Here is a 23,346-nt window from a genome sequence, read left to right on the forward strand (position 1 = left end):
TTGCTTGTAGAAACTCTCCCTGTTTGTCATCATGTCTCTGTGTTCAATGTTCTCCTCCTCAGGCTCTGGGTCTGCCCATCACTGATGCTCAGATTGCAGAGATGGAGAGCCATGCAGAGGACATTGACTTTGCCATGGCGGCTGAAGAAGAGCGAAAGCTGAGGCACGATGTCATGGCGCACGTCCACACCTTTGCACACTGCTGCCCCACAGCTGCTCCCATCATCCACCTCGGAGCTACGTCATGCTATGTGGGAGACAATACTGTAAGTATGACTATTGCGCAAATAAACCCAGCAGTGATGAGTTTTGACTCTTTAAAGCTTCTCATGTTTGTCGTTTCTGTTCTTCAGGATCTCATTGCATTGCGTGATGGCTTCAACATCCTCTTGCCCAAGGTGAGACTCACCTGTTTGTCCAGAAATTCTATGAAAACAGTGCAAATTAATATCAAACAAGCTTGTCAGCTAGTTTTTTGTTTTTACAGTGAGTCCATTAAAAAAAAACTAACAGGACATTTTCATTGAACTGAATTCATGAAAAATTATATTTAAAGATTACAGGACAGGCTATGCAACATATTGGTCACATTTATTATGCATCTTCACTGCTTCTGGGAGCTAAAGATCAAAGTTGGCTGTTTGTAGCCCACCATGTAAAATAAGTTGGACACCCTGATTTGCATCATTAAAGGCTTGTTTTTCCTGCAGCTGGCCAGAGTCATCGACCGGCTGGCAAACTTTGCAGAGGAATACGCTGACCTCCCCACGCTCGGCTTTACACACTTCCAGTGAGTCCGACTGCAGCTGCAGTGTTGTAGCTCAGACAGAGGTGAAGAGGCGAGGTCACAGGTGACTGACTGATGATTTGGTGCTATAGATTAACTAGTATTTATCATCATGACAATTGTTAGGCTGTTGATGTAAATTGATTCATTAGTGTACATTTGACAAAGAATCTGAATTGACAAGTCTCACTTTTTATATGGCACGAATCAATGTGTTATTTTATCAAGTGGCAATATGTCCTAGTGCAGTCAGAGGGGAAGAGCCAGGGCCAAAGGTGAGGCACATCAAGCACATAATAATAATTTTGTTGTAATCTTAGATGAGTAGTTTTATGGACAAAAACCACCAGGTCATTCAGTGTTCCCTTAGTGCTAATGTATAAGAGGTGTTGGTGTACTATAACTGAAGTAATGTTCTTAAGTTCTTAAAGTCATATTCTTTTATTGTCATGACTGTATTTGAAGCTATTTTTATTTTTGTATGATACCTGATTTATATGGAATATGGCTGAAGTAAACTAAAGTCTAAAATACTTAGTCATTTGTTTAATAGTAATTTAGCATTATATAATTCACATATAAAACTATGAATTGTAATTTTAAATGGTTTAAAAGCATGTAGAATAGCACATGTAGACAAGTATATTTCTCCTTTTCAGTGTTTTATTTGTTCGTGAGTAAATCGGTTTGGCTGAGATTAAAGTTATTAGATTAAATTAAATTTAACTTTATTAATCCCTCGGGAGGGTTCCTCCGGGTTTTCACACAGCTGAATAAACGTCAGACAGAAAATGATTAAACAGAAGTGTGAGACGGTTGAGAGTTTACGTCAGTGCCCGGTTATATTTTAGATAGCAAGGAGCAGACAGCAGAGTTTCACTCCACCGAGGGAGCCTGTGACGTACTACCCGGCTTTCTGTAGACCGCGAAGGCCGGGTCCTCCGGTGGAAACAGCCTCTGAATTTGGACACCCCCGCTGTTTCCGGGCCGGCCAATAATAACGGTGACATTTAACGTATTTTATCCGATAAATAAACCCTGTAAAATGTATTTACTAGTGATGGGTCCTGCAACACTGATGCACCGACGCATGTATCAAGCTCACCTAGCGAAGCCTGTATCGGTGCGTGCGTCGCTTTAAGAAAAAGTCACGTGATCGATACAGCTGCTGTATCGCTCATTGCCAACGCGCCAAACTGTGTTTAAAAAGTACAGCATCTGTCAACGGAATGAGTCGCCACAAAAAAACAAACAAACAAAAAAAACAAAAAACAAAACACGAAATTACTCTCGCAAAGATTAAAACAAAACACATCTCTCCATAACAAAATTGAGCCCGAAAGAAAAAGAAATGTTTCTGCTGTGTGGGATCATATTGATCTTTTAACTGCAAATAAGGTAATAGTTTGTCTTTCTTTGTTTCAGTGTAATCTATCAGAACAGGAAAAACAGCAATGTGAGTTGAAGTGTAAATTATTTATTTCATTTTACAAAAAACAAACACCGAGAATGAACACAGGTCAGCCTATATTGACACTGAACAGCTTTATCATCATTTTTTTTTATTAATATGCGTTTTATTATTTTGAAATCAAGCATCTAGGAAGACTGTTCTGGACCAGGCAGTCCTGAATTTTATTATAAGGGACTGCCAACCCCTTAGTATTGTGGAGAGTGTCGGAGAGAAACATTCCAAGATCAAAGAATCCTTTAACGTAGCCTACTGGGGGAATAGGAAGACATCTTATCAGAACTTTTTCCACCTGGCTTTACAGTTTGTGTACCCCAGCTTCATCTGTGCCTGTGAGTTTTCCAAAGCTGGGGAAATGGTGTCAAAAAAAACGCAATAGGCTGAATGCAAAAACATTGGATAAACTTATTTTTCTGAATAGAATTTTATAATAAACTCTGAGTCAAATGGGTAATATTACATTCACAATACTTTCATTTTAATTTACACTTAGTGTCATTCACAATATATTTTATAGATGTCTACAATATTTGAAATGTAAAAGATATAAAATGATTCCATGGAAAGTACAGTACCTTACAGCGTACAAGTATGACGAGGTCACTGAATCAGTGTCTGTTGTGAGTCTCAAGTAAGTTGCCTGCAATGATATTTATGGTCCAGCAGGTGTCAGTATGGAGCAAAACAGCAACACTGTGTCGACACAGTATCAATACAGTTTGGGGAATGTGCTGAAACGCTTCACGAGGCCTCATCTACCCATCACTAGTATTTACCCCCCCCCCCCCCCAACAGCCCTTTTGAATGTCTCCCTAGTATGGCCACAACACCTCACTCTTGGAGCACTTTGCCACATGTATCGCAAACCACGTCTCAGCTGTTTGTGGAGGTAAAAGTCCGCACATGACTCCAATTACGCTCAGCCATTGTTGTGAGTGCGCACGCCAAGGGGCTGCGAGACATTTATACAGCTGTATTTCGCACATGACTATGAAAGGTGGAAGAGGAAGTAGTTCCTTTGAATGTAGACAATCCGACTGTTATAATTTCTTTCCACTGTGTTCCTGTTAATGATAAACTACAAATTTACTCTAAATTACTAAAATATCGATATTTTAATGTGAGAATCGATTCTAGAACATAAATGATTGGTATCGGAGGAATCGATATTTCAGGATCGATCCGCACATCACTACTTAAGATCCTGGCGCTGCCCGGTCTGTACCCCCACAGTGTTCACGTTTCTAGCAACCATGGCCGGAGCCGAAGAGATGAATAAGTATCGCTCACCTCTGGTGTCCAGATATGCCAGCAAAGAAATGAGCTACAACTTCAGCGACAAAAAGAAGTTCATCACTTGGAGGAAGCTGTGGATTTTCCTCGCCAAAGCTGAGAAGGTTTGATATAATGACCCATTGATACAAGCTAATGAAAGAAGTCCGCGACCTTTACAGAGCCCTATCAAGTTTCCTGCTCTAAACATAGTTATAAGGAGGTCTTAAGAGTCGTGTGGATGCTGCCCGGTGCTGACTGAGCAGACTGCTACCATACAGTAATCAGTGTCTTTGTGTGGAAGTCATAGGTCATATTTTAAATGAACATTTGTCAGCATTATTATGAGATTCTACAATTGAAAATCTGCAGTTTGTATTTTCCATCGCAGAGCCACGTGAGCTTTGACACGCATGAGTACATGTTCTGAATCATTTGAACAGCTGCTGCTCTTTTGACAGCGAATGTTACTGTGATGAGCGAAAAGTAGTGATGGCCAAATGAAGCTTTCTGAAGCACTGAAGCTTGTATTGAAAAACGGTTCATTACTCGAAGCTTTTCAACACAGTCCTCTCTGGTGACATCTTGTGTCCAAAAATATGAAGAGCAGCTTGAATCCACAAACTAAAACCAACTGCTTCATAATGATTGCCCACTCTACAGAGTGGAATTCTGTCTGATATTGGGCTGCTGTTGTGTTGCTTTGAACGCGTATTTTTTGGTGTTAAAAAATGTAGTTTATTTGTTTAATAAATAATTTTGACCAGTAAACTTTCCTTGTGTGAATATGCACCATGGTTTGGTCTTTCTTTGCTTGTGACTTCTTGATGTTGGTAAATGCAATAATTGAAAAATACCACGTTACATATAACATACATATAATAATGCACATTATGCAGTATGCTTCTGCTGTGAGGTCCTGCCTCCATGTACTTATGCAATTAATTGCTAGACGGGCATATTTATAAATAATATTATATTAGCGAAATTTTCCTATACATATTTTTTTACCTGGGGGCAGAATTGATTGTGAATTGGAAAGGGAAAACGCTTATAAACTTGCAAATTAAAAACATGATGCATTTAAGGTAACCCTTTTTCATTTTTATTTAAGAAGAGAATTTGTTCCACTGTGCGATGGCCGAACCTCTTCCTTTTCGTTAAGATAATTTCTCCTGCCTTAAGGAAAATCCCTTCACATGGCACAGAAGAGGCTGGAGTGCAGAGAAACGGTAGAGATGCAGTTATACAGTCTACCTGGGCCCCACAAACTATCAGCTAAAGAGAATAAATAAATTAAATTGCTGCACATTTTGTAGACTAACATTTTAAGATTATTTTTTAAAATAAAATATATCTTTTTATAACATTAAATGTTACGAGTCAAATGGAAGTTTTTCTAAAGTTATTTAATGATATTTATATTATGAAAAGCAGATTTTTGACATTTTAAGTTTTTCCCGTTTTCAGATAAAATAAACACGCACAAAACAAAAGCAAACACCCAGAACACAAAGCTGGAAAACCCACCCGATTGACCAGAATCAACTCAAAATACTCCCACACAACAGAACCAAATCTCTCAGTAGAATGATCAGTGGTTCGCTATCTGTCACCATCAAAACACTCCACAAATCCCGTGAATGATTCACTTCGTTCCATTTGAATCAAGTACTGAAGCGATTACGTGCGTAATGAAGCTTCGGACGTCACTGGTCACGTGACTTTTGCCAAACGAATCAAGCCTCGACACAGTGCTTCTGAACCAGTGTGTTGTTTTTTTTGACACATGCTCCGGAGCTTCAGCTTCAAGCGAGCCATCACTAGCGAAAAAGCTCAAGTGGCAAAATTATTAACAGTAACTCTGGCTCAATGCTGTTGTGTTTGTGGCATCTTCTCCACTGAGGTTTTTTTTTTTTTTATTTTATTTTATTTTTTAACCTGTCTGACCTATGACCCCTTTGACAGGAGAGAGGTCCAAAATGCTGCAGCAAGAGTACTGACAGGGACTAGAAAGAGAGAACATATTTCCCCTGTATTGGCTTCCCTTCATTGGCTTCCTGTTAAATCCAGAATTGAATTCAAAATCCTGCTCCTCACATACAAGGTCTTAAATAATCAGGCCCCATCTTATCTCAGTGACCTTGTAGTACCATATCACCCTATTAGAGCACTTTGCTCTCTCACTGCAGGCCTACTTGTTGTTCCTAGAGTATTTAAAGTAGAATGGGAGGGAGAGCCTTCAGTTTTCAGGCCCCTCTTCTGTGGAACCAACTTCCAGTTTGGATTCGGGAGACAGACACTCTCTACTTTTAAGATTAGGCTTAAAACTTTCCTTTTTTCTAAAGCATATAGTTACAGGGCTCTAGCGTGCGACCAGTTTGGTCGCAAATGCAACCAAATTTGTCAATGGTGCGACTAAAAAAAAAGATATTTGGTCGCACTGTTCGGGTAACAAAAAAATAAAAATAAAAAAAAAAATAAATAAAAAAATCTCTGCAACTCTCCGTGTGGTCAACAACAGACACACATTATGCCCCTATCGTGGACTAAACCAATCAGAGATAGTCAGGGGCGGGACCTCTCTGATTGACCGTGGTCCAGTTGAAAGTGCAGGTGGATAGAGAGACGTGAGTAGCTTGAATAAAGCGATATCGATTCATTAAATCCTGAGTTGACTTTTAAATATAACTGTTTTGCCAGAAACGCCAGATTCTCAGATTAAAGCTCACAAAACTATTTCAACAACCACCAAACAGCAAATGAGAGCAGGTACACTGATTCCACACAAAGACGTAAACACAGAGCGGACCCGACGCATCAGAATCATCTTTGTCTTTCTCGGCTTTCTCACCCGATGGCCCGTAGGCGGACACACTGTCGGAGCTCAGCGATTCTGATGCTTCGGGTCCGCTCTTTTTTGCGCTGATTCTGAGCTGCAGGTTTCGTCCCTCTCCAACCAAAATTCACCAAGCCAGCAGCAAAAGAAGCAGCAAACTACGCTTCACATTTGACCAATGTCGTCATGAATTCCCTCTGACTTTTGCCAACTCCAAACCTTGAAAATGCTGCCTATAGGCCTCAGGTACAAGTTCATAGGCTTGGAGGACGGCACTTTTAATCTTTTCATAAACTAGGCCGTCCTGCCTAGACAGACCAGAACAAGCTTCCTGAGCCTTACCCGTGAATTTACACAGCGACATCACCCCCCCCCCCCACACGTCTTGAGGTCACTGTAATGCAGTTGCTATGCTTTCAAACACACCGAAGAAGCTCTCAACACTGGATTCACAGAAAACTGGAACCAGGTGGATGTTATTGCTTACAAACGAGCTTCTGGACACCTGTTCACCAACAGATGTAGGCCCAGCACTCGTCAGCTCCAGCTGATTCAACTTGAACGCCATTTCAGCCTGAAGAAAACCACCACACACCTGTGTCAAGTCTCTCACAGGCTAGCCAACAATTAATGGTGACTGAACAACTTGCTCTTCTTGACCAACTTACCTTTTGCTGCACACACATTAACAAATACAACTTACCCAGTTTTCTAAGCACACCAAACTATACCTACCTATCTTCTGGAGCGTGCTGGGCTCGAGGCGACTTGAAAGGCAAAGCTTCAGCGACTGGAGCCCTGAATTGCCTACCCCCAACAGGGAACTTATCCCCACCCAGGATTACTCCAAAAATAAGAAAGGCAAAATAACAAAAGAGTGCCCGAAGGAAGAACTTAAAAAGCTCAGCTGGACACTCACCTAACTTAACTGGGAAGTTGTGGCTCTCTAAAGGTGACAAAGCAAGATAATCAAAAACCAAATGCCACCAATTTGAAACTCCCTTTTCAAATATCCCGGACGAGCCCCCACTTGTTACGTTCCCCTGAGGGGTCTAGGCGTCGAGGGGGAAGTAACAAAAAGTGTCCGGGTCAGAAAAAGGAGTCAAAAATGGTTACATTAAAGAGTTTTATTAAAGTTTCTATGAATATTCAACTAAAAGAGACGGACAAGCCGCTATCACCATTTAAGGAAACAAACAGAACTCAAGCGTTGGTCAATAAGCAAAAACGTAAGCCAAAAGGAGAGAGCAGCTCACTAGCTGCAAACAGCAAACACCCAGCTCACTAGCTGCAAACAGCAAACACCCAGCTCACTAGCTGTAACCATTGACATGGCACTCTGGCCCAGAGCTCACCTGTCCCTGGGCTTAAATCCCTCAATTACTGAGAGATTGTAGGACACGCCCACACAGGCACCTTCAGGAGGAGGCCCTGCCAGGGCCGTAACATATGTATTTTATTGACTTGTTCATCACCATAATAATGTTCTCTGTGGCCATGAAGGGCAGCTCATGGCAGATGTGTCTCTCGATGACTTTGGGGTAGACCACAAGACCCTCTGTGATGTTCTGCAGCGTGCTGAGGATGATGTCTGCTTTCAGAAAGGACTCGGGCAGGGAGATCCTCCTGCACAGGAGCAAGGCAGGGAAGAGAAGAAAGAAACCATCAGTAACGACAAGTAACAGCTTTTTACTCAACCACTGAATCCTGGGTAGTTAGTTTGAGTTACCTGGTTTGGGGAGGTGGCTGTTTTCTGTCTAGGCAAAAGGTACTGCCAAGGGCTGAGGACTTTAAAAACACCTGTTCAGCAGGACCAACCAAGTGCTTGTGAGAAACGGGGGTGTTTTAGGTTTACTTACATTATTTTGTGCTTAGTTAGTATTGGTGTTTGTTTATGTTTCCCCCTATTGTGTGTAAATGGTTTGGCCAAACCACTATAAAAGCTACCCTCCTGTCTTTGTGTTTAGGTCAGTTTGTGACTGAAGTTGTGTGATTAAGTTTCTGGAAATTACTTTTTGTAGAGTTACATTTAGTTAACCTCTTTTAGTGGCCAGCTAATTATATTTTGAACTTTGTCCTTTTAAACTTTTTGGGGGTTAACATAAAATAGAAAAAAAAAAAAAACCACACATTTTGAAGACTTTTTTTGAATTGCCAATGCTGCTAACACAGAGCTGATTGAAACATTGCCCACTAATGAGTTTTTATTATTGCAGTTTTTTTCCACTTGTTCCACTTGACAGGAGAGAGGTCCAAAATGCTGCAGCAAGAGTCCTGACAGGGACTAGAAAGAGAGAGCATATTTCCCCTGTATTGGCTTCCCTTCATTGGCTTCCTGTTAAATCCAGAATTGAATTCAAAATCCTGCTCCTCACATACAAGGTCTTAAATAATCAGGCCCCATCTTATCTCAATGACCTTGTAGTGCTATATCACCCTATTAGAGCACTTCGCTCTCGCACTGCAGGCGTACTTGCTGTCCCTAGAGTATTTAAAGTAGAATGGGAGGGAGAGCCTTCAGTTTTCAGGCCCATCTTCTGTGGAACCAGCTTCCAGTTTGGATTCGGGAGACAGACACTATCTCTACTTTTAAGATTAGGCTTAAAACTTTCCTTTTTTCTAAAGCAGATACTTAGGGCTGGACCAAGTGACCTTGAATCGTCCCTTAGTTATGCTGCAATAGACGTAGGCTGCTGGCGGATTCCCATGATGCATTGAGTTTTTCCTTTTCAGTCACCTTTCTCACTCACTATGTGTTAATAGACCTCTCTTATTAATATCGCTGTTGTGTGAGGTGTGTGACTGGTGGATGAACGTTTTGGAGATTTACTGATGCATTTTCCTTTGGTTGATCTATCATTCTAAGAGAGTATGCTTAGACAACTTCTAAAAAGAGGCCTTCATATTTTTTGATTTTTAACAGTGCACTGAGATTTTCTGTTTGGCAATTTTCTCTTTTTCAAGCAGGCCTAGAAGATCGGAATCGAAAGAGCTACACAACATGTTGAACAATCGCAAGTGAGTTTCTCCAAAATTAAAATGGGCTCGGGAGAAAGCCACTTATTTGGGACAATCAGAAAACAAGTCCCTGTCAAACAGGATTCAGCGAGGTAATCCAGTCTAATTTTTTTTTTTTCTTTTTTTGAAATGGCGTCATTGCTGGCAGTAGAAACTTATTGCGTCACGGGAGGTTCTACTGTCAGCAAATAAAAAAATGGGGACTGACTGGACTGACAAAAGCTTGACTGACTTGACACCAGTATGCAAGATTGCACCTCCACCCAGAGTGACAAAAGGGTGGATGTATGTATGTATGTTTCTTTTTACAGGAGCAGAAAGGTGACAGCAACAGGTTGCATGGGCTTTTGGGCCGTGCTGACTTAACCTTTTAATTGCCACTTTCTGTGTCTGTGAATTTACCAGCAGTGTGTTATTCATGACCTTGTATTGTTTACAATGCAAATGTCACTGTGAGAAAGTGTGCATACAGATGCGCTGCGCTAACATCTACATCACTTTTTCCACAGCAAAGGGTTAATCGTGGGACCTAATCACATGATCTACAGCAGGACACACCACTGGCTAATGTTTTTTTCTTACAACAGGGCCTGGAGTGAAGCTACTCCAGGGGAGAGGTCCTGGAATTTTTAAGAGACAATGCGCAACTTTATTGTTCATATCTAAGTGTGTTAAGTTAACATATGGTAAAAGAGGGTTTTCCGGGGGAGCTTTCATTTTTAAATTGCAGAGACCGTGACATGAGGGATATGGAAGAAAAGACTGAGGCGCAGATGCAGACCATGACTGGGAGAGAGCGCTTCAAGAGGACCAGTGAGAAGCAGGGACCATCTCCAGGACAACTGACAAACGACAGTGGACTGCACCACTGGGCTTCCAAAAGATTGTCACGAGGAGATTTTGAACAGCAAAATCTTAAAATAAAATGAAAGAGTTTCTACATTGACGTTGAGGAAGGCTACAGGAGTGTACGACTTGCTCTGCTCCTAATCTACAGCTGCGTTGGAACAGAAATTGAGGGATGGAGAGAGCATGCCAAGCTCCAAAGGTGACAGCACAGAGGGAGATCAGCGCTGGAATTATGACTCTGTAAACGGCACAGACACCAGGAGCCATGACCATGACTGGGAATGACCACCTAATGCTGTTTCACTTTGCCATGCAAAGTACTTTGACACTCTGGAGAAGGCCTTTCCTCTGTGTCATTGTTGTTGCCATTTGCATGTGAGAGCTTAGATTGTGGGGCTGATTAAAGATGAACAAAGGGTGGTGGGAGAACAGTGAAGTGAGGATACACAGTGTGAAACTCCTTTAAGTGTACAATAATGTTGATGTGATTACAGAATGTCAGGAAAGAAATTCTGGTATTAATGTGATTCTTGATTTAAGAATCAAAGGGTGGGATTGTATAGGAATTTCTTTTACTCATGTATTAATCCCATTATTTTATTGTATGATGCCTTGGTGCCACTGGATTTTAACATGTCTCACACTCATACAGTAAGACAAATGGTGGGGGTCTAGTAAGGAAGTTGGGGGAAGCAGACAACTCCACAGTTTTGATTAAAGAATGTTAGCTACTGCTCACTGCTCGTCTGCAGGCTTTATTTAATCGAAAACTTCCACAACAACAGTCAACCTCTTTTTATTTTGCTTTCTCACTTCCTTTTTATGTCATTCCTTAGTTCCAATGTTAACTGTGTGTCTTTAAATACTAGGGGCTTAAGAGACAGTGTTAAAAGAAAATCAGTATTTTTGTTCTGTAAAAATGTAAATGCGAACTGTATACTGCTACAAGAAACACACTCTGTGGAGGCAGATGAAAATTTTTGGTCTAGTCAGCGGGGGGAAAGAATAATTTTTTGTCACGGTACTAACAAATCAGCTGGGGTAGCCTTACTATTTAAAAACTTTCGTAATAAAATTGAAACTCATAGGAAAGACAGTCTGGGCCATTGGCTAATTTGTGTACTCAAAGTGGATAATAGCTTTTTGATCTTATGTAATGTTTATGGTTACAACAATGTAGCTCAGAACAAACTTTTATTAACTGAGATTACCAGTCACCTAAAAGAACTATCTCACAAATACTCCACAAACAATCTTATATTAGGTGGAGATTTCAATGTGGTTTATGACGAATGGCTTGATAGATCACCCTCTAAATTCCATTCCCATCATATAAATTCATTTTTACACAACTTCTGTCTCAATCTCAACCTAATAGATCCTTGGAGATTAGCAAACCCACTTGTTCAGTCCTTTTCGTGGTTCAAGCCTGATTGTTCGGCTAAATCGCGTATAGATTTCTGGCTAATCTCAGACAGTTTAATGCAGAATAGTGTAGATGTGGGTGTCTCAGCTGCGCCTTTAACCGACCACTGTGTGATACATTTCAGTGTCACTCCTCAAATTAAAAACTCTCATAATAAAGGTTACTGGAAGTTTAACTCATCCCTGCTTACCAATGAAAATTTTAGTAACAAAATACTTCGACAACTAGAACTTATTTCAACTAATGAAAACATAAGTTCTTACACAGAAAAGTGGGAATTCTTTAAGTTTAAAGTGCGTCAAATCTCAATTAAACACAGTAAAATAATAGCTCATCAGAACAAGCAAAAAGAAACTGAAGTTATCAGAGAACTTAATCACATCTGCTCGAAACCCTTTTTTAATGATAATGACAAACAACGTAGAAGTATTCTACAGTCTTCTTTAGATGATATTTATACTAAAAAGGCTAAAGGAGCATATCTGAGATCCCGAACCAAGTGGATCGAGGATGGCGAAAAAAGTACAGCATATTTTTGTACATTAGAAAAGATAAGACAAGAGAGAAACGCCATAAATAGTCTACAAATTGATAGTCGGCTATGCACTGACCCTCAATTAGTATCTAAAGAAATATTTACCTTTTACAGTAATTTGTACTCCTCTTCATACTCTAGACCAGGGGTCGGCAACCCGCGGCTCCGGAGCCGCATGCGGCTCTTTAGTCCTTATTTTGCGGCTCCGGGTGGTTTGGGAAAATAGAAGAAGTATTTAGCTTAAGTGCATTTTATTTGTGTTTAGTTCTTTTTTTTTTTTTTTTAACTTGTAGTTCTAAATTGGAAGATTATTGTGATTTGGAAATATAAAAATAAAGTGATATCTTATTATTTTTTTCATCGCTCAAAATAAGCGTCACACTCGCGGAAGCCGGTGTACCCGCCGAAACGCCGTGCATTTATCGAGACTTTCAACCCCAGATAGGCCAATTATGGATCTTCGGATCCACATTATGTCGGCAGCTATTCTCCACCATGAACTATGTTAAAAACAAACACCGCTCACGCCTCACAGATGACAGCTTACAGTCCTGCGTAAAGATGAAAGCCCCGATTTGCGGACTCTGTGCGCCGAGGTTTGGGACCAAAAGTCTCATATCACGGTGGACCCGACGATGTTTGCATGATCACGCTTTTCAGCATCTCTTTATTGACCACTTTTCACACACGGTTGCTGTACGCATACAGCCGGCTGTAGCTTTTCAGCTCACAGCCCGACATACACCACCAACAACACAACAGCACAGATAGCGCAGACGTAAAGGCAGCGAGGCGTGATTGCGGGTGTCGCTCAGGTGCGTCCGCCTCCCCTGCAGCGGCACTGCAAACCACGCCCCCGCCGCACGCATTAACCAGGTAAAATACATATTTAGGCAGAATTTTGCAAATATCTATTTTTTTTTTTTTATTTTTTTTTAACGGCATAGTGCTTTTTTCCCAATTACTTTTCAAAAGTCAGGTCAAGACTCCAAAAGCCCAAAGGCGATATAAGGGTGGCGGCTCACAACAGTTTTTGTTTGCTACATGGATCATTTTAGTTCAGCGGTGTCTTTCCTTTTGTTATATTTCTTTAAGAGTTCAAAATGTGTTAATTACATAAATAAAATGTAATTTTCTCTGTAGCACTTCATGGATTTCATAAGCAACACACCTTAGTTGCTCTGTGGATTCTTTTAAAAAGCAGTTAAAAACCTTTCTGTTCAAACAAGCCTTTTGTTGATCTACGTATTTTATATTCTTTACATTATTTACATTTGATCTTTTACATTGTGTATAATGTCTATTGATTGTATTGTTTATTTTAATATTTGTGTACAGCGCTTTGTGACTGCCTGTCTGTGAAAAGCGCTTAATAAATAAACTTTACTTAGTTACTTTAGTTGTTTCCACAAAGCACAAAAAACAATATATACAGTGTTATCTTCATTTTAGATTTCAAAAAGTATTTGCGGCTCCCAGTGTTTTCTCTTGCATGGAAACGTCCAAGTGGCTCTTTGGGTGTTAAAGGTTGCAGACCCCTGCTCTAGACCATTGGCTGAGGTATTTTTTCAATCTATCAAACACCTGATTCCTAAAATTGATGAAAATTTTAAAAAGACCTGTGAGGGCAAAATTACCATTGAAGAATTAGATAAAGCCTTAAGTGCTTTACCCAAAGATAAAGCACCAGGTTGTGATGGTTTGAACAGTAACTTTTACAAACATTTTTGGGTTCATATTAGAACCCTTGTGTTTGGAATGCTTACAGAAATATTAGAAAATGGTTCTCTCACACACACTATGAAACAAAGGGTACTTACACTCATACCAAAACCTGGGAAAGATCCGACTCTTCTTGATAATTTAAGACCAATTACTCTATTAAATAATGATTATAAACTTCTAACACATATTTTTGCAAACAGGTTAAAATCAGGCATAACTCAAATTATTTCTGACACTCAGTCTGGATTTATAAAAGGTCGCTCAATCCATAATAATATCCACCTTATTTTGGACTTGATTGACTACAACTACCTAACTGAAAACCAAGGTTTTGTTCTATATTTAGATTTTTACAAAGCCTTCGACATGATAGAGCATGAATTTATGTTTCAAGCCTTTGATTTGTTCGGTTTTGGAAGTAACTTCATTAATGTAATCAAATTACTGTATAGAGATACTAACAGTTCAGTGTGTCTTCCACGTGGCACCTCCCAAAGATTTAGGATCTGCAAAGGAATAAAACAAGGATGTCCAATCTCGCCATTGCTGTTTATTGCAGCAACAGAAATGCTTTCCATACTGATACTGAGTTTGGTAAGATATCTATCCTGGGTAAAGAGCTCTCTATCAGCCAGTTAGCCGACGATACAACCATTTTTCTAAATAACCTGAATGAAATCCCCAAAATTCTGCAGATTATTGAAACCAGGGGCGATTTTAGCCCATTTTTGGGGGTGCTGAAGCACCCCCAAAATGAATCAAAGCACCCCAAAGATTTCTTACTTTTTTTTTGACAATATTTGCTGTTTGTGTGACACACTACTAAAAATATAAAAAGCATACAGTACTTGGTTGAGACGGAACATTTTAACAACAAAAGTATAGATAACCCCTCCCCCTCCCAAAATGGTTTGTTCCAGCTCGCCCCCACTCCGGCTCTAGGGTCGTTGCTGCCACAGCGATGGTAGCTGAGACGCAGCGGAGCGGAGGTGGAGTGCCTGGATTAAAACAGGACATATTAGCAGCATTTAACCTTCAGTTACTCTTTATGTAGTTAGATAGGAGTCATGTTTCTTTTTAGCTGAAAAACCTTACACCCAGGTAACCTGCAGTGTTGAAAACGTGTTTTCCAATGATGTTTGCTACCCTACAATCCGTCCTACTCTGTAGTAAATTCAGCGACATTTGACCGTCCTGTTGCTCCCATTGAAATGTATATAGCCTATTTAAAATCTAAAACTTAACATTGTCCGTAGCCTGCTGTTGTTACCACTGTCCTGTTTGAAATGGATACTAACTAGCTAACTGACTGAATGCCCATTAACCTTATAACTCCTGGTGTGTGTGTGTGTGTTTGTGTAGAGAGAGACAGCCAGGTTCATAATGGATATAAGGAAGTTTTTTCAAAAACAGGAGTCACATTCAGGTAAAAGTGTAGGATCAAATGATCCGTCAATAAAGGATAATGTTGGATCAGTGTTTCAATATTTTATATCTTTTATTAGATGTTCATGTGGTTTGGTTATTTGCCTTTTGGTTGAAAGTACACTGAGAGAGGACTTTTCGTTAGTGATCTTAATAAAAAAAAATTTTCATATTAATGTAATTTTTTCATCTAATTGAATCCAATCTATTTGTGTATGATTGTCAGTCCAAAGAGGGAGAGAGGAAAGAAGGGAACGTGAGGAGAAAGTACAAGGTCAGGAAGAACCAGGTAAGAAAACAGACGGGGAACAGTGACAGGCAAAACAGAAACTATTAAACTGACGAAGAGAAAAAACCTGATTTTACTCATACAGTCTGGAAGTTGTGTCCTCCCTATATTAAAGCTGCTATACAGAATCTGCAAAACAAACTGGGTTGAAACATTTTTGACCCTCTTTAACAACATTCCAACATAACATTATCATTGATTGGGGAGATTAAAATTACTGATATATTTTATGTGGTTCAGCCACAACTCTACTAAAACCTCAGCCAGTAATAGGTAGGCCAACTTTTGGACTGTCCAGTTGTCTGTATGAGAAACACTGATAAGTGTTTCTCAAACTTTTTACAGTGTGTACCACCTGAGAAAAATGTCAAGCTCTCCCAAGTACCACTATGAAAGCATGAAACTCATAAAACTTACAACACAAAATTAGTATTATTAAATTAGTTAAATTAGTATCTGCAGTAAAGATTTTTTCATACATTGTATACATTCTACCACAGGCAAAGTTGCCTCCATTTTTATAGTTTTTTATTAATATTTTGTAATAATTTATTCTGTTTTGGGAGTGTTTTTTATGTTTCTGTATTATATTATACATACACATTAAAAGTGAATCTCTGTCCAAAACATGCACTCAGTTTACTTCTTACTCACTATGAGCAGCATTTAAATAACCTTTATCAGATTTGATGGTTTTGTTACAGACTTCCCAAAAAAGTGTTTTGCTCTTCTTTCACAAATGTGGGGATTAAATTGTGTTAAAATGTACAAAACAGTGATGTCATGTTTTGTGACGAGGACCCAGGCAGAGAGAGACTTGATGAATTTAAGAATCTTATGATTTAATAAAGAAATTTGCAGACTTGCACAGAGATGGTAAAATTATGATGACTGATAGTGAAGATGAAGACAACAGACGATGAGGACAGGGAGGAACAGGGGTTTAAATGCACCAAGGAGACAGTCAGAGAGAACTCGGGACAACTGGAGACATTTAAGGATGCAGGGACTGACAGAGACAGGGAAGAAGTCTCATCGTGACGTGTAAAGTTTATCTTGCCTGGCTGGGCAGCTCTGTGGGTGCTCAGCACCCCCAAAGCTCTGATCCTAGAATCGCCCCTGATTGAAACTTTCTCAAAAGCTTCAGGGTTCAATCTGAATTTAAACAAATATGAGATCTTACCCTTAACACTAGATTTACCATTGTTGTGAGTGCGCACTAGTGATGTGCAGATCGATCCTGAAATATCGATTCCTCCGATACCAATCATTTATGTTCTAGAATCGATTCTCACATTAAAATATTGATATTTTAGTAATTTAGAGTAAATTTGTAGTTTATCATTAACAGGAACACAGTGGAAAGAAACTGTAACATTCGGATTGTCTACATTCAAAGGAACTACTTGCTCTTCCGCCTTTCATAGTCATGTGCGAAATACGGCTGTCGAGGATTCGATATTTCAGATCGATCCGCGCATCACTACTTAAGATCCTGGCGCTGCCCGGTCTGTACCCCCACAGTGTTCACCTTTCTAGCAACCATGGCCGGAGCCGAAGAGATGAATAAGTATCGCTCACCTCTGGTGTCCAGATACACCAGCAAAGAAATGAGCTACAACTTCAGCGACAAAAAGAAGTTCATCACCTGGAGGAAGCTGTGGATTTATCTCGCCAAAGCGGAGAAGGTTTGATATAATGATCTGCTGATACCAGCTTATGACAGAAGTCCGCGACCATAACAGAGCCCTAGTTTCCTGCTCTAAACATAGTTATAAGGTCTTACGAGTCGTGTGGATGCTGCCCGGTGCTGACTGAGCAGACTGCTACCATACAGTAATCAGTGTCATAGGTCATATTTTAAATGAACATTTGGCTACGTCCACACGTACCCGGGTATTTTTTAGAAAACGCAGATTTTTCTATGCGTTTGCACCTTTTGTCCACACGTAAACGGCGTTTTCGGTCACTGAAAACGGAGATTTCTAAAAACGCCGGCCAGGGTGGATATTTTCGAAAACTCGGTTTTTGCATATTTGCATTGAGTCACAACGTTGTTGTTGTTTCGGTGAAATAAACTTCTACAATACTGTTACTGTTAATTGTACTCTCTGCAGCGTTTAAATGCTTACATATACACAGTTACTGTCCCTCCACACATACGACTCGGTTCTGCTTCTATGCCCCATTTTTGTTTACTATTTCCCACCGAGGCTTCTAGACTTCTGATTGGCCAACATTTCTACACGGTTAGGAATATATCGCCAACTGTTGCTTTAGCATGTTCCCAGCAGCGTTTTCCTTCATTTTTGCGTTTACGTGTGGACGGGATTATTTTTTTTTTTAAACAAAAACGGCAAATCTCCGTTTTCAAAAATACCCGTCACCATTATTATGAGATTCTAAAATAGAAAATCTGCAGTTTGTGTTTTCCATCGCAGAGCCACGTGAGCTTCGACACGCATGCGTACATGTTCTGAATTATTTGAACAGCTGCTGCTGTCTCGACAGCGAATGTTACTGTGATGAACAAAAAGCTCTTCAAGTGGGAAAATTAGTAACAGTAACTCTGGCTCAATGCTGTTGTGTTTGTGGCATCTTCTCTACTGAGGTTTTGACCACTCTGACCTATGACCCCTTTGACTGGAGAGAGGTACTTGATTGTCTGGAACCTTTCTGTAGTGCTGTAGGAATCACGTGACTACGGTGTCCCAGCAGAATATAGTCCAGTCTAATCAGAATATTGAGTGCCTGTGCCTCCTCACGAGGACAGCACATGATGATCAAAACTGGAGAAAAGACATGCTGACAGACTAATGACTAATAAACAGCAGGGTGTTTGCTAATGCCGCCAATACTGCAAATATGTGTATTTATATAAAACATATTTGCATTTGTAACTGTTGATAAATGAATATCTTAAAAGTAAAGAACTGTATTATCAAGAGTCAAAAAGCTCCACATAAAAAGTAGGAAGCAGCTTATAAGTAATGTTCCCTGTAAGCTGCGCACTGTTGGCACGGTCTCTGCGCAGAGAAAATCTGCGTTGCACACCAAAAAAAAAATCTAACCTGAATTGAAATTAAAGTAAATATGTGCCGACACCGGTCTTTTAGCTAGCAAAGCGGCGTGGCTGATGTGGAGTGAAGCCACATTAATGACAACGTGTACAACCATTGGAGATGTGAGCAGGACAGACGGAACAATTGACGGAAAAAGTGTGGACTTTATACCAGTTTTTAAATTGTGTTGATGGGCCACGTAAAACCGGAGTTATGATAAAAAAATATGCAATGTTTGGTTTTCTTCCTTAATACGATCGTTGTTTATATTTATTGCGGGAAGAAACGGTAAAAACGGCGTTTTATAAGGAAAACGCTCAAAAGAACTCCGCCTGTGAGCAAAGACGAAACCAAAACACCTCGCCCTTTCCCATTGGTCGAAAAATGTACCATGTCGACCAATCAAAACATGGCATTTAGTTAAGACACGGGAGGAAGTTTTAGGAGTGACGGCGGTGTTTTGAGATGTGAGAGATTTGCAACGTTTAGCGCAAATCTTGTGTAGTTGGTGTGTAGTGTAGTCAATGGTTTTGTTGTGTGTGTCAGAACAATGAGGCGGCTGCTGAATGTTACAGGAGTGATACATCTCCTGTTGTCAGGCCTGCAGGTATTAGGCTGTTCTCCTTTATCTCATAGTGGAAAAATTATTTTTTGGAGTGGCACAAATGATTTGTGTGGCATCAGATTTGATGCAGAACAGCTGATTGTTCTGTAAATGTTTTGAAATGTTTGTTTAAAAACCCGCCTTGGCTGCATTTTTAGATAAACAGCAGCAAAAAACTTTGTTTGCAAAACTCAGTAACTTTTTTTTGAAGAAGCGTATATATAATTAATTGCCCAACAGTGGTCATTATATACTGTATTTGGCAGACAGAGTTACAGGACTCTCTCACAGACTCGTAATACAAGTCAGTTTTATTTTTTTTTAAAAGAAAACAAAGTTGTGTTTTCAAAATTGGAGTTCAAGTTATTTTTACTTCCGATAGTGTTAACATACTACACAGGTCATGAACAAGATTGTTTTTAAAAACTTTTCATTGTAAGTGGGCTAAAGCAGTTAATTAAACGTAGTCTAACATAAATGTAAATGCTGTAATTTTATTATTTTAATAAACCGTGTAACTTGGATGGATTCGACGCTGGCGTGACCACAGTGCACACGTCTGATGTCGCTCACAGTGGTCCACGAGATCGCTGAGAGTGTGTTCGCTCAGACACATGAAAAAAATTAGAGGGAACATTGCTTATAAGTAAACTCTGAAAATGAATGAAACCCTGCAGGAAATGGTTCAAAATTCATTCTGTAACTACAAGCACTTTTGTTTTGCCATCTCTAAACTTCATAAGTTGCTTGTAGAAACTCTTTGTGTTTGTCATCATGTCTCTGTGTTCAATGTTCTCCTCCTCAGGCTCTGGGTCTGCCCATCACTGATGCTCAGATTGCAGAGATGGAGAGCCATGCAGAGGACATTGACTTTGCCATGGCGGCTGAAGAAGAGCAAAAGCTGAGGCACGATGTCATGGCGCACATCCACACCTTTGCACACTGCTGCCCCACAGCTGCTCCCATCATCCACCTCGGAGCTACGTCATGCTATGTGGGAGACAATACTGTAAGTATGACTATTGCACAAATAAACCCAGCAGTGATGAGTTTTGACTCTTTAAAGCTTCTCATGTTTGTCGTTTCTGTTCTTCAGGATCTCATTGCATTGCGTGATGGCTTCAACATTCTCTTGCCCAAGGTGAGACTCACCTGTTTGTCCAGAAATTCTATGAAAACAGTGCAAATTAATATCAAACAAGCTTGTCAGCTAGTTTTTTGTTTTTACAGTGAGTCCATTAAAAAAACAAAACATTTTCATTGAATTGAATTCATGAAAATTATATTTAAAGATTACAGGACAGGCTATGCATCATATTGGTCACATTTATTATGCATCTTCACTGCTTCTGGGAGCTAAAGATCAAAGTTGGCTGTTTGTAGCCCACGATGTAAAATAAGTTGGACACCCTGATTTGCATCATTAAAGGCTTGTTTTTGCTGCAGCTGGCCAGAGTCATCGACCGGCTGGCAAACTTTGCAGAGGAATACGCTGACCTCCCCACGCTCGGCTTTACACACTTCCAGTGAGTCCGACTGCAGCTGCAGTGTTTTCATAGGCCTTCATCAGACTGATGGAGCTGTCTAACTTTGATGTCAAACACACTGTGCCCCTCTCCTCCTCTCTGTACAGGCCTGCCCAGTTGACCACAGTGGGGAAGCGAGCGTGTCTGTGGCTGCAGGATTTGGTGATGGATGTGAGGAACCTGGAGCAAGCCCGCGATAATCTTCGTTTCCGTGGAGTCAAGGGGACCACAGGCACCCAGGCCAGCTTCCTGCAGCTCTTTCAGGGGGACCGTGACAAGGTATAAACAACCATAAGAACCATGTGGGTGATTTCTGGAGTCCCACAGCACCGTATTGTGATGACTTTTTAATGTCAGTTTTCCTTTTGTGCCACCAGGTGGAAGAGCTTGACAAGATGGTGACAGAGATGGCTGGCTTTAAGAAGTAAGTATCAAACTCCTGTCTCCAATATTAACTGACATGTTTTTATAACATGGTCCAAGCAGGAACAGTTTGAAACACGGGCTATAACTAATTTGTTCCATTCTTATCCAGAGCCTACCTGGTGACCGGACAGACGTACAGTCGTAAAGTGGACATAAACTGCATGTCCACCCTTGCTAGTTTGGGAGCTTCTGTGCACAAGGTGAGGAAATGTCTCCATTAGTGGTGGTTAAAGAAACTTGGGTCTTGAGCTCAGGATTGTCAAAAAGCTGATCTAGCAGAGTCTAAACTTTATGCTGTTATGTGCTGTAGATCTGCACAGACATCCGCCTGCTGGCCAACCTAAAAGAGATTGAGGAACCTTTTGAGAAGGAGCAGATTGGTACGTTCGCTCATTCAAAAGCACTTTTTACCTGTTAAGCTGTGCCTCAGCCTAAAGCTTTGCCCGCTCCTCTTCCAGGTTCCAGTGCTATGCCCTACAAGAGGAACCCCATGCGTGCAGAACGCTGCTGTAGTTTGGCCCGACATCTGATTACGTTGATGGCTGACCCCCTGCAGACTGCCTCAGTGCAGTGGCTGGAGAGGACACTGGATGACAGCGCCAACAGGTCAGCCAACACAGACACACTTACACAGCTGTGAATTTGGTATGATGCAGTTCTCCTCTGTGAAGTAGATATCACATCAGTGTAGACGCGTACAATAAATAGTAGTGAACAGTGATTCCCAATTACAGGGTTCGTACGGGTGCTTGAAATCCTTGAAAATGCTTGAATTTTAATATTGTCTTTTCAAGGTTTGAAAAGTGCTTGAACTTCAGATGTGGTTCTTAAACGTGCTTGAAACTGTATTTCACTCACCACAAATGGATAAATCAGAGAAATTAAATGAGTCGCAAAGTGTAAAAGCAACATTTCTCTTGCTGGGCAGAGAAATGTAAAGAACTACACATCCTACAATGTATTGCACATTGTTACTCAGGATTCAGTGGTTGAGTAAAAAGCTGTTGTGATTACTGATGGTTTCTTTCCTCTCTTCCCTGCCTTGCTCCTGTGCAGGAGGATCTCCCTGCCCGAGTCCTTCCTGACAGCAGACATCATCCTCAGCACGCTGCAGAACATCACAGAGGGTCTTGTGGTCTACCCCAAAGTCATCGAGAGACACATCCACCACGAGCTGCCCTTCATGGCCACAGAGAACATTATTATGGCGATAGTGAAGGCAGGAGGCAACAGACAGGTAGGAGAAAATACCCTGTGAGGAATTCTCTGAGTCAGAATGGACACAATAATAATAGTTTTGAACATAACTGGATGAATGCATTTTTGCTTAATCAGGAGAGATGGTTTACTGGGCAGAAAATACCAGTGGTAACCAGAAATTCAGATGACTGAAATGAGATCATCTTCCTGACTAGTAACCAGTGTTTTGACCATTTAAATGAAGAAGCTGATTACCAAAAACCAGACTTGACTTGGAGACCTAACAACATGGCTGTTAAAGTCAGCTCCACCTTAATGTTTCTGTTTTTTTTCCTGTGTCTCCTTCAGGAGTGCCACGAGAAGATCCGTGTTCTGTCCCAAGAGGCAGCAGCTGTGGTTAAACAGGAAGGTGGAGACAATGACCTACTGGGCAGAATCCAGCGAGACCCCTACTTTGCACCCATTCTAGGGCAGCTGGATGCTTTGCTGGACCCCAAGACCTTTATTGGGCGTGCTCCACAGCAGGTACAGCATGAACAGCCTTATTTTTCTTCAGTCTGACAACAGATGAATGTTTTCAGCCAAGGCGCAGCTCCCCTATTACTGCAGCTGTGTCTGTTGCCCCCCTTGATGACAGTTTCTTTTCTTGTTCCTGCTCCTCTTCTTCAGGTGAAAAAGTTCCTGGCTGAAGAAGTACGCCCCCTACTGGAGCCGTATAAGGCCAATATGGATGTCAAGGTTGAGCTCGTGCTTTAAAACATCAATGATGTCTTAAGCTGGTTTTATGGTCGAGCAGAGTTTGCAGTCCACTCCACTCTAGGGACTGACCGTCTGTGTGCCTGGAGTGAGCTCTGTTGTCAGATGGAGGCAGCGCACAAAGTGTGTGGTACAA

General features: G+C 40.7%; 2 protein-coding genes and 1 long non-coding RNA gene across 5 annotated transcripts; 2 read left to right on the forward strand and 1 right to left on the reverse strand.

Moving 5' to 3' along the window:
* Positions 1 to 838, forward strand: LOC109201984 (adenylosuccinate lyase-like). The gene is made up of 3 exons (XM_019358114.2): positions 1 to 266; positions 354 to 398; positions 711 to 838. Exons 1-3 carry the CDS (start codon positions 102 to 104, stop codon positions 792 to 794), a joined length of 294 nt encoding a protein of 97 aa, XP_019213659.1. The 5' UTR covers positions 1 to 101; the 3' UTR covers positions 795 to 838.
* Positions 839 to 3,434: 2,596 nt separating this feature from the next.
* On the forward strand, positions 3,435 to 23,346 carry LOC109194363 (adenylosuccinate lyase). Of its 3 annotated transcripts, none has more exons than XM_019358111.2 (12): positions 3,435 to 3,655; positions 20,108 to 20,311; positions 20,399 to 20,443; positions 20,749 to 20,828; positions 20,936 to 21,107; positions 21,206 to 21,252; positions 21,364 to 21,454; positions 21,565 to 21,634; positions 21,713 to 21,860; positions 22,311 to 22,491; positions 22,803 to 22,979; positions 23,124 to 23,346. In XM_019358111.2, exons 1-12 carry the CDS (start codon positions 3,512 to 3,514, stop codon positions 23,208 to 23,210), a joined length of 1,446 nt encoding a protein of 481 aa, XP_019213656.1. In that variant the 5' UTR covers positions 3,435 to 3,511; the 3' UTR covers positions 23,211 to 23,346. The 3 variants fall into 3 exon arrangements, with proteins under 3 accessions (XP_019213656.1, XP_019213657.1, XP_003443183.1); XM_003443135.5 differs by lacking the exon at positions 3,435 to 3,655 and adding an exon at positions 17,136 to 17,324; XM_019358112.2 differs by lacking the exons at positions 20,108 to 20,311; positions 20,399 to 20,443.
* LOC112846767 (uncharacterized) lies at positions 21,712 to 22,364 on the reverse strand. Its single transcript, XR_003219914.1, has 2 exons — positions 22,269 to 22,364; positions 21,712 to 21,917 (listed from the first exon to the last, which is right to left on the reverse strand). It is a non-coding gene; the product is annotated as an uncharacterized LOC112846767 (long non-coding RNA).

This window comes from Oreochromis niloticus, linkage group LG4, assembly GCF_001858045.2.
Source record: "Oreochromis niloticus isolate F11D_XX linkage group LG4, O_niloticus_UMD_NMBU, whole genome shotgun sequence".
NCBI lineage: Eukaryota > Metazoa > Chordata > Actinopteri > Cichliformes > Cichlidae > Oreochromis > Oreochromis niloticus.